The sequence below is a fragment of the Clarias gariepinus genome, chromosome 16, assembly GCF_024256425.1.
Source record: "Clarias gariepinus isolate MV-2021 ecotype Netherlands chromosome 16, CGAR_prim_01v2, whole genome shotgun sequence".
NCBI lineage: Eukaryota > Metazoa > Chordata > Actinopteri > Siluriformes > Clariidae > Clarias > Clarias gariepinus.
This window is the reverse complement of record NC_071115.1, coordinates 25,601,415-25,613,133: the sequence shown is the minus strand read 5'-3', so window position 1 is coordinate 25,613,133 and position 11,719 is coordinate 25,601,415. Positions and strand designations below refer to the sequence as shown.

Here is an 11,719-nt window from a genome sequence, read left to right as displayed (position 1 = left end):
TGGATAGCAGGGCTTGATCTGCAGTCATACAGTTTGTTAGGCAGCTGGAAGTTTTATTATGGCAGTTGTTTTTGAAAATGCTATTAAACAGTTACAGTATAAAAGCACAATTGAATTGAATGTATTTTATGTTTGTATGACAGACAGTGATAAGGTCACATTGTATAATGAAATCATTTGCATAAATCTACATCTATGATATATTGATCCATGATTGCAACAGTAGCATTTAAGCATTGATATATTTCAGAACATTAAAAATGAAGCCAAAGTAAAATATCTATCAAATATATCAAACTATCTGCAGGAATCAAGAAGGTAGATTAGTTTTTTTTTTAATGTACGTGTGGAATGAGAAATGTAATTTGTTAATGTACATTTTGTGGTGGTTCGGGGTTTTTGAGTTGCTGAATGAAGGAGAGCAGCCATGTACTGGTTGTACTAATCCTTATCCAGGTTTACACAGCTACCTTCTCTGTTTGAGGAAACAAAGGTCAATTGATTAGTGCACTTACTGTACATTACCATGGAAGCTTTAGACATAACAATTAATACTTAAAAATAACATACATACATATAAAGATGCAACAACAACTCAAAAACACAGCATCATTAATAATGATCATTTGTGTGTGCGGGGGGGGGGGGGTGGAGTAATTATCAGATGCATTTAAATTTTTATATCTAAACATTAAAAATGATTTTTGGTAAAGAAGAAAGACATTAAACTACATTGTTTATAAAACTTTATTAAAATGGCTTTTTAGTGGTGCTTTCAAAACAAAATCCGGTACTATTTGTCATAGACCCATAAAAGGCTTTTTCAGGAATGAGGTCCTATGACTTTTCTAAGGAGTGGTCCCATAAACATTGAGATCAAGTTTAACGGATTCTAGCATTGAGCAAGAATGTGGTTGAAATATCAAATTTACCACATTTGAAGAGGCTTGCAAGCTGTGTCAGAACATACCCCAAAATTACTATTTATAGCCGACGTATTTTTATTTTTAACTACTTGCTCACACAAGCGACGTAACACACTTGGAGGACAGTGCTATCCGCTCACTTCGCATGCACGAGCTCACAGACGTAGAGCCGTGATTAATATGGGAGCACTAAGTACCTCTCATTCCTCCCCGCTAAGAGAGCTCAGCCAATTAAGCTCTTTCGAGACCTCCGCCTGTAAGAGGTTACAGCATCATGATTGGGAACTGAACTAGCGATCTCCGGATGATAGGGCGAGCGCTTTACCACTGCGCCACTCGGAGGCCGATAAAACCTCATTTGCATAAATAAAGGTAAACTCTTTATAATAGTTAAAAAATCTAATTTTAAAAGAAACGAGAGAGAGAGAGAGAGAGAGTAGTATAGATTATATATTTATGAACTAACTTGTAAATGTTAAAATGTGCTGTGTGATATAATTAGAGATTGTGTGCTTCTACCTTCAATGTTCAGCTGGAGAGTATAAATGCCTTTATTAGTCCCGTTTGCATCAAAGGTCTCTAAAGTATATGTTCCAGAGTCTCTCCTCTCTGCACTGGTTATTATCATAGTTTTATTATCATTAACAAACTGCCATCCTGGGATACTTGGTGTTGGTGGGTTACTTTGGGTTTTTCTATATTTCAAAATGAAACGATAGTTAAATGTCTTGTCTGTGATCTTTAGGTTAAACCGATCCTCCAGGGGCATTTGCAGGTGCAGTTGTTGTCCCAGAGCTACATAACACTGATTACTCTCAGTAAATCTACAGACAACAGGATCCTGAAACAGCAAACCTGCAGAGAACAAAAAAAAAAAATCAGGAACATTCTTAATATTATTACCTAATGTTACAAATGCATTTTCTATAATTTTTTAATAAAACAATAATAAATAATTTTCCAACAAATGTTACAGTTAGTTATTTACTAATACTTACTGTCAAATACAGTTTTTATTAGATTATATTAAAATGCTAATTATGTTAATTTGTTCATATTTAATTTTATAGTTTTTATTAAATATATACTTGTGTACATAAATAAATGTAACTTTTTAAGGATAACATGTAACTAATGTGTAAATGTTGTAGAGTGCTGTGCGATGTGATTAGAGGTTGTGAGATCCCACCTTGATTCACTACTTAACTGTAGTGTATAAATGCCTTTGCTCTTCCCATCTGCATCATAGGTCTCTAAAGTGTATGACAACCAACTGTCTATACAGTGAAACTTCAGATTGCGAGTAATGCGGTTTGCGAGTGAAACAAATAATTTGAGTTTCCATTATTTCTTATGGGAAAATTCAATTTGGTTTTACGAGTGTTTTGGGATACGAACTCGCTTCCAGAATGATTTATGCTCGTAATCCAAGGTTCCACTTATCCTCCCTCTGTACCCTATCCCTTATTTCCATTACAGGGAATTGGTGTCATGCACACTCAATCTGCGACCGGCACTAGGACCCGGAAGTAAAGCGGTCGCAAATGAGAAAGTATAAGAGGAGTAAAAAGTACCGTGGGGGTAGCGGCTCCGCATCACCCCCCCCCCCCCCCCCCTTTCTTCTGATGTTTTTCTCTCATTACCAGAGAAATGAAATGGCACGGACGGGAAGTGTAGTGTGTTCCTAACAGCGCTCGATCTGGTGTTTGAGTTTAATTCCACCAAATACTCCACTGATCGGCTACGCATTGCTCTCCTCGTTTCGTTGCTAACTGGGCAGGCAGCAGAGTGGGCCACGGCAGTGATTAAATCAGACTCGGATACCGCCCATTCATACAATGAATTTACACGCCAGCTTCGACTCACCTTCGAACACCCTGCGGGCGAGGTGGAGACCGACACCAAGCTCTATCACCTGCGGCAGGGTGGATTGTCTGTGAGTCGCTACACCGCGGAATTCAGAACCCTCACCGTGCAGACATCTTGGGGAGACGCCGCGCTCCGGACATCCTACTACGAGGGGCTGGCGTCACACATAAAGGATGAGCTTGCCGGACGAGAGCTTCCAGCCACGCTGGAGGGATTAATCCAGCTAGCTCTCCGCATCGACCAGCGCCTTCTCTCTCGTCCAAAGCCAGCCCTGGAGACCCTGCCGCCTGCTTCCACCTCTCACCATACTGCACCTCCACCACCGACCATTTTCACCGCTGCCACTACTGGACCTGTCGGATCTCCACCTCCTGCCGTGGTTGACACCGGAGTCGGGCAACCCATGCAATTAGGACGCGCCTCCCTGACTACAGCAGAACACGCACGCCGGTATCGAGAGGGGTTGCGTGCTTACTGTGGGTCCGGGGCACACCACCGGGCGATTTGCCCTCTTCGGCCTCGAAACGCGCAGCTCCTTCCAAATCTCCAGCACGACCGACACAACCACCTCTCATCTTACTATTCAGGTAATCCTCCAATTTGGCCACAAACGAGTCAGAAGTGCAGCGCTCATCAACTTCATTGTTGTTCTCGGATACCCCTGGCTGCTACAGCACGACACTCTCATCTTCTGGACTAGAAATAGAATCCTTTAGTGGGGGCTGACCTGCACTGAGCTGTGCCTACGGGACCCAGCTGGGACGTGTTCCACGGAGTCCGAGGCCCCCGATGTCGACACCAACGCCATTCCTTCTGCCTACCGTGACCTGGCTGCAGTTTTTTGTAAACGGAGAGCCACTCACCTTCCACCACCCCGCCCTTACGACCTGGCTATAGAGCTGCAGCCAGGCTCTGTCCCCCCCCGTGGCCATCTGTACTCGCTGTCGGCTGCTGAGACACAAGCGATGGAGGAATACGTCGCCAGTGTCCTTCGCGATGAAACCATCCGGCCCTCCTCGTCGCCAGCGGCCGCTGGCTTCTTCTTTGTGAACTTCGTCCATGTGTCGACTATCGGGGGTTAAATAAAATCACTATCAAAAACCGACATCCGTTGCCGCTCACCAACTCAGCCCTGGACGCCCTCTCTGGTGCCACCGTGTTCACAAAGTTGGACCTCCGGAGCGCCTACAACTTGGTGCGCATCAGAGAGGGCGATGAGTGGAAAACATCACTCCCACGGGACATTACGAGAGCCTGGTCATCCCCTTTGGACTATGCAACGCACCCTCGGCCTTCCAACAATTCATAAACGATGTCCTGAGAGACATGTTAGGCCGATGGGTGTTTGTATAGTTGGATGACATCCCCATCTATTCTCGCACCACCGAAGAACATATCCAACATGTACAGGCAGTTCTTAAGAGATTGCTCGCTCACCAACTGTACTGTAAGTTGGAAAAGTGTGCCTTTCACCAGCACTCCACCACGTTCCTGGGTTTTGTCATCTCGTCCCAGGGTGTGGCCATGGATCCGCAGAAACTGGAAGCTGTTCGTCATTGGCCCCTACCCAGGACTCTCAAACAGCTTCAACGGTTTCTCGGGTTTGCGAACTTCTATCGTCGCTTTATCCGGGGCTACAGTACAGTTGCAGCACCACTAACCAGTCTGACCAGGCCCTCCTCTCGTCCCTTCCATCTCACTCCTGAAGCCACCTCCGCCTTTCAAGAACTCTGTTACCGCTTCACCGCTGCACCCATTCTTCTTCACCCAGATTCCAACCAACCGTTCGTTGTAGAGGTGAACGCGTCAGATATGGGCGCTGGCGCTGTTCTCTCTCAGCGAGGTCCAGACCAGAAGCTACATCCCTGTGGCTTCTTCTCCAAGAAATTTGACCCCACTCAGCAGCGATACGGGGTAGGGGACCGCGAGCTGTTGGCCATAAAGTAGGCCCTGGAGGAATGGCGTCACTGGCTCCAGTGAGCCATTCATGGTCTGGACGGATCATCAGAACCTCATCACCATCCGGAATTTAAAACAACTCGATCCACGACAGGCACGGTGGGCATTGTTTTTTGAACACTTCAATTTCCATCTATCATACCGCCCAGGGTCCAAGAACACCAAGGCCGACGCCCTCTCCCGCCAACAAGAAAAAGAGATGCCCCGGGCGGACCCCGTGTCTGTCATCCCCACCTCACGGATCATCGCACCCCTCCACTGGGACATAGAAACAAGGGTTCGCCAGGCACAGGCTGCGGAGACTGGGGGCCAAGGACTCCAACCAACCTACCCCCGGAGAGCTCCAGCCACTGCCCGTTCCCCGACGGCCCTGGACGCACATCGCCTTAGATTTCATCACGGGCCTGCCGGTTTCCGAAGGAAAGAACACTATTTTAACCATCATCGACCAGTTCTCCAAAGCCGTACACCTGGTGGCCCTCACCGGACTCCCATCAGCCAAAGACACCGCCGAGCTGATATTGGAACACGTAGTCCGCCTGCATGGGTTCCCCAAAGACATCATCTCAGACAGGGGGCCCCAGTTCACCGCCCAGTTCTGGAAGGCCTTCTGCCGTCTGATCTATTCCACCTGCAGTCTGTCCTCCGGTTATCAACCCGAGACTAATGGTCAGATGGAACGGGCCAACCAACAACTGGAGCGCTACCTGAGGTGTTTTGTTTCGGATCACCAGCGCTCCTGGGCCCGCTACCTCAAATGGGCCGAGCTGTCCCATTTGAGGTATGTTATGGTTTGACGTACCATCGGCCCAACAGTTGGTCCGTAGGTGTCGGCGGTTATGGAACCAAGCCACGGATGGAACTCCGGGACGATTGTACCACGTAGGTGACAAGGTATGTCTCTCCACAAAGAATCTGCACCTGCATACAGAATCCCGCAAACTACAGTGGTTGATCAATTGGAATGGTTATTACCGTCGCGCTCACCGCCGCGTAAAAACGTCAGCGGCCAAAATAAATCAGTTGCATTTCAAAGTCATTCGTAAAATGGCCGCCAGGTGGCGCAAAGTGACATTTTCGCTCGTTGCCGTAAATACAACAGTGACCGTTATACAGCGTATCTCTGTATCGGTTTATTGTTATTTAAGTTCTGGATTATTTCAGGTACTTTAAACACATTGTTGGGTTGCTCATGTTGGCTCATATGAGATGTAGTTTACAAATGAACACCTGGTTGGGTTATTTTGACCCAACAACTGGTTTATTCATTATTCTTTCCTTTCTCCAAATATCAGCCTGCAGAATGTTTGAAATATTACTGTTTATTGTGTTACAGGTGTAGTTTTAAAAGTTGTATAGGCAGGAATGCGTGTGTATACAGCTCAAAACCTCCATCAGTTATTAAAGATAGCGGCTATTTAGAAAACATGCCCAGTGATTTCGGAGCTTCAGGAAATCTCCCGGCGCTCTGCGCATAACACCGGGCCAACTCATGTCGGAAAGAATTTATAAACGGTTTCTAAACATGGGCTATTGTTTTTTTACTTATAATATTTGTTAATTTAATTTAAATGAGGTTTGGGCTCAGGACTTCGATTCGGCATCGTGATTTAATTTCCTATAGTCTAAAAAGCGCTCAACCGCACGCATAGTTTTCCCGAGCGCGAGGAATTTTTTTGTGCTAAATAATGTTTATGCAGTATAAGAATTCCTATTAATCCTGGGTTGTTCTTTTAGTGTCACTATAGTGCTTTAAATGCCAGACAACATTCAAATACAAAGTATTCACCCTCCCCAGGTGTGAATCGGCTGTTCTCACCTATACATTCAGAGGAACTGAAACGCACTTCTCCCCACTTTAAAAACCTCTTGAATCTGAGGCTCTTCTGGAGACTTTCAGTGATTTTAATTTGTGTAATTTTAATCTCCTGGATTCTAGATTCTAAAGTTGACATTGTTACCTTTTTTAATCATTGGAATGGAAGAACTTGTTATTTTCCTTATGATAGCATAAATTGCATTGTTTTTAATCAGTCTATACACAATAATATTCTTTGGTATTTTTATTTATTTATTTATTTTTTAAACGGGTATGGGGGCTATCTTGGTTCAATAATCTCCGTGCCTGGTTTAGGTTTAGTATTCAGTGCGCATCTGTTATATTACAACTATCATAACACTCAAATACCTTTTATTGGGGGTTAAGTGACTGATGTGCCTAACATTTTTCAGCTGAGCCTTTGTTTCACTGAAAACGACCGCGACACCCCTCTCTCTCTCTCTCTCTCACACACACACACACACACACACACACACACACACAGAGCCGACCAAATCATTAGCACGTCCCTCCCCCAAACAGCACAGACATTTACTTTCTATCCATTTACTTACACCTGAACTGAGTTGTTTGAGTAACATGGGTCGAACCCGTTACAAATCATAACAGTCTACTGCATTTCATTCTTATAATAACGCAAAAACACAAGCGGGGCTAAAAGACCGACGACCGACATCTGCTGACACAGTAGAACGTCCTAACACTGTTTTAATTTTATGGTAATTTATTTCAGTTAATAAATCTACTATAAATTTAAAGAACACAAGAAATAAGATGACACAAATCCATACACGCTTTTTTTCTAATTACAAGTGATAAAATCTAAAGGCTCACTGTGTTAACATTTATTGTGCTAAAATTTGATCCTAAGAAGATTTGATTTAATTTGAATTTTAGAACAGTGGCAGCTGGAACACCTAAAACAGATGCAGGATTATTTTTTTATAATCTAAATAAAAATGCTTTTTTAAACGTGGGCTATTGTTATTTACATGCAATATTTGTTAATTTAATTTAAATAGGGTTTGGTCTCCGGAATGTTGAGCATCAGGATCCTCTTCTTTACTTTCCTACGTAGAATCAGCGCTTAATCGCACGCATTAAGTTTTGTAAATTCGTTTAATGTTTAATAGTAAATAATGACCCCCGTTGCGCTGTACCACTGCTCGGAAAACCTTATGAAATACAAGTTTAGGACAATTATGATGATCTGCCACGGCGTGCGCGTGTGATGGGTGTACGCCCAAATCTACTATAACTACTCCCTCACTCCGTAGGCTCCCTGAATAGGCGGCAAAGGGACGGGAGCCGCCTATTTGTGCCGGCTGGCGATAATTAACGTTAATATGATCTCGGGCTTGCTCCGCATTATAAAAGCAAGGCGCGGAGGTTTGTCTGAGGTCTGGGAAGTACGTGATGTAATGGAGAATATATATAAAAAAAAAAAAAAAGCATGTCAGTGGGGAGATGTGACGCGGCCCAGGGACTTTAAACAAGGACACTAGAATTCCGCCCTTTGATCTCCGCGCTGAGGACAGTGCGAGAAAGAGCTGCGCGAGCTCCCGCGGCATTTACACTCCCGCACCGTGCCCGCCCTCGCAGCCCCGCTGCCGAAGAGGAAAAGTGTGGTTAGGTTTTTGCGTCAGCGAGAACTCGCGCCGGCCATCGACAGCGGGAGAAGCGCCGTCACGAGGGAGTGTGCAGGAGCGCTGCCTCCGCGTGCTCAGTTCTGCCACTCGCACCAACACTTAGCATCAGCTGTGTGCCCGTATGCCAGTGTGGCACAGCCCCCGGAACAGCACATGCACAACCTTTATCCCTTTCTTTCCATTCTTCCTCCCTCAACACTTTCCTTCCTCATTTTGCCTAAATAAATTACCCTTTTTCCGTAAAACCTCGCCTCGTGTCCGTGCTTTATGGTGCCGCCCGTGCAACATGGGTCGAATCCGTTACAGATCATAACAGTCTACTGCATTTCATTCTTATAATAACGCACAAACACAAGCGGGGCTGAATGACCAACATCAGCTGACGCAGTAGAACGTCCTGACAATGTTATAATTTTTATGGTCATTTATTTTAGTTAATAAATCTACTATAAATTTAAAGAACACAAGATATAAGACGACACAAAACCCTACACGCGTCTTTTCTAATTACACGTGATAAAATTTAAAGGCTCACTGTGTTAACATTTATTTTGTTTAAATTTGACCCTAATAAGATTTAATTTAATTTAAATTCTACATTTGTATCGTCATTTTAGTTCTGTGATTATAAATTTGTTTAACTACAATGTTTTACTTGATTTTATCCGCTACTACGTGCAGTTCTAAAACTGCAGTTCTCTGTGTCTCATTAATCCAGGCATGAGGCGTCAGCCTGTAGTTATATAGCGCCACTCAACGGTAAAAGCCAGCAAACGCACAAAGCGAAACGGTACCGCCGAGCGCGGCGACGGTAGGACCTACATTCCGATTGATTAACCACTGTATCTCCCAGGTTCATCGGTCCATACCGCATCACCCACCAAATAAACCCTGTCATCTACCGGCTCCAGCTGCCTGCGCCGCTCCGGATCCATCCAGTTTTCCACACCTCCCCCTAACTAAAACACTTCACCACCTCTCCAATGAATCCACCCTCCCCCCTGCTCCTCCTCCCTGATCATCGACGGTGGTCCCGCTTACACTGTGCGCCGGATCCTCGACTCAGGAACGGTCTTGGGTCCCAGCCCGGTTCATTCTCGACCCTGAATTATTCCGAGACTACCGTCGTCGGGTATCCTCCATCTCAGGACCGTTAGGCGGCGGACAGGGGGGTACTGTCATGCACACTCAATCTGCGACCGGCAGTAGGACCCGGAAGTAAAGCGGTCGCGAATCAGGAAGTATAAGAGGAGTAAACAAACCACGATTCAACGCTCAGTCATTGAGTTCAGCCCATGTCGGTTCTGGTTGTCCATCCATCGATTCGTGAGTACTCACTTTTTTGGGTTTCGCTTTCTGATATTGAGTGTGTGTTTATAGGACGCGGGTTAAATTTGTGTTTTTCCCTTGCTCCCCTTTTGTGAGAGTCCTTAGACTAAAACGCGTAGTTATTCTACCTACTCGCTCTCTTCCGCGTTTGGGTTCACCATCCACCCTACATTGGGCTAATCGCTAAAGCTAAGTCATCTGGTCGCCTAGGTTAGTTCATCCTGACAATTGGTGACAATAATTATAACATTGTAACTCCTTATCCTCTAATGAATAACATTAATATAAAAGCTGGATTCAGTACTGTGTTGCAGCATTTAGCATAGAAATCAAAGCCTGGGTTTGATTTCCAACCAGTGCCCAAACCCCACCGCCACTGAATGCAGTGCCGGTCCCAAGCCCAGATAAAATGGGAGGGTTGTATCAGGAAGGGCATCCGGCGTAAAACCTGTGTCAAGTTGTTGTGCAGACTGGATATTCCGCTGTGGCGACCCCTTGCCGAGAACAGCCGAAAGACCAACAACAACATTGTCGATGATTTTTAGAAATAATATTATATATAATATAATATCGATTTTTTTTCATAATAATTATAATGTTACATATACATTTTTTTTTCTTGATAAAAGCATAAATAAATATTATTTTTGTTTAGTTAATTACAGTTTTAATTATATCAAAGGCTTTTTTTATGTGCATTTGTCCATATTTAAATTTATGAAGCTTTGTGTGTATAAATGAATTTGAAAGACAGGAAAATCAAATATTAAAACATTTGAGAGGGACTACTGTGTGTAAGACTGTTTACATGTTTATTAATTGAATGTAGTGTGTTGTGTGATGTGATTAGAGGGTGTGTGGTCCTACCTTTAATGTTCAGCTGGAGAGTATAAATGCCTTTACTAGTCCCATCTGCATTAAACGTGTCTAACCTGTATGTTCCAGAGTCTCTTCTCTCTACACTGGTTAGTATCAAAGTTTTATTATCATTAACAAACTGCCATCCTGGGATATTTGGTGTTGGTGGGTTACTTTGGGTTTTTCTATATTTTAAAATAGTATAAGTGGTAAATGTCTTGTCTGTGATCTTTAGGTCTAACCGATCCTCCAGGGGCATTTGCAGGTGCAGTTGTTGTCCCAGAGCTACATAACACTGATTACTCTCAGTAAATCTACAGACAACAGGATCCTGAAACAGCAAACCTGCAGAGGAAATAAAAATATCAGAAACATTCTTATTATAACGCACTGGTATTACAACACAACTGAGTGACACTGTGTTACAGCATTGAGTAAAGAACTAAAACTGCAAATAATTGCATATACTGTATATTATCTGTTAAAAAGCATTTACACAAATTCATTAAACGGTGTGTGTGTGTGTGTGTGTGTGTGTGTGTGTGTGTGTGTAATTAGGTAAATGTGTAGGTAAGTATGTAATTATAATTTACATTTAATTTTCATATATAAACTTTAGAAACCACAGTACATGAAAAAACTTACTAAACTACATAGATTTTTAAAAACTTTTTATTAAAATGCTTTTTCTATTTAAAGTTATATCTAAAAGCAAACTCTTCGTTTCCAGATTAAAACTATCATTTAAATGTTACATGTTCAATCCTTTAATATATAATAATATTTTCAAGGATTAAATTTTTTTTTTATTATGATATATTGTTTTTTAAAATCATAATTATATTCTTACATATATATTTTCCATAATTTGTTAATAAAATAATAAATAAAAGAATTTGCAACAAATATTATAAAAGATTTAATTATTTGATAGTCAATTACATTTTTTTTATTTTATTAAAAATCTAATTTTAAAATTATGTGCATTTGTTCATATTTAAATGGTTGAAGCTGTGTGCATAAATGATTGTAACTTCCTAAGGATAAAAATCAATAAAATTTGAAAACATTTCAGAGGAATGACAATGTGTAGGAATGTTTGCGATTTTACTAACTAATTTGTAAATGTTGTAGTGTGCTGTGTGATGTGATTAGAGGTTGTTTAGTCCTACCTTCAATGTTCAGCTGGAGGGTATAAACGCCTTTACTCCGCCCATCTGCATCAAAGGTCTCTAAAGTGTATGTTCCAGAGTCTTTCCTCCCTACACTGGTTAGTATCAGAGTTTTAT

The 11,719-nt window shown here is 42.7% G+C and overlaps 1 protein-coding gene across 1 annotated transcript; it reads right to left on the bottom strand.

The window, feature by feature from the left end:
• Window positions 1-294: 294 nt before the first annotated feature.
• Window positions 295-10,772, bottom strand: LOC128544845 (uncharacterized). Its single transcript, XM_053515135.1, has 3 exons — window positions 10,440-10,772; window positions 1,446-1,781; window positions 295-475 (listed from the first exon to the last, which is right to left on the bottom strand). Exons 1-3 carry the CDS (start codon window positions 10,687-10,689, stop codon window positions 459-461), a joined length of 603 nt encoding a protein of 200 aa, XP_053371110.1. The 5' UTR covers window positions 10,690-10,772; the 3' UTR covers window positions 295-458.
• Window positions 10,773-11,719: the final 947 nt, after the last annotated feature.

Coding starts and splice junctions, on each gene's coding strand:
- LOC128544845 (XM_053515135.1), bottom strand. CDS start 10,689: ATGCCCCTGGAGGATCGGTTAGACCTAAAGATCACAGACAAGACATTT. Junction 1,782..10,439: donor TCTCCAGCTGAACATTAAAG/GTAGGACCACAC, acceptor TGTTCTCTGCAG/GTTTGCTGTTTCAGGATCCT.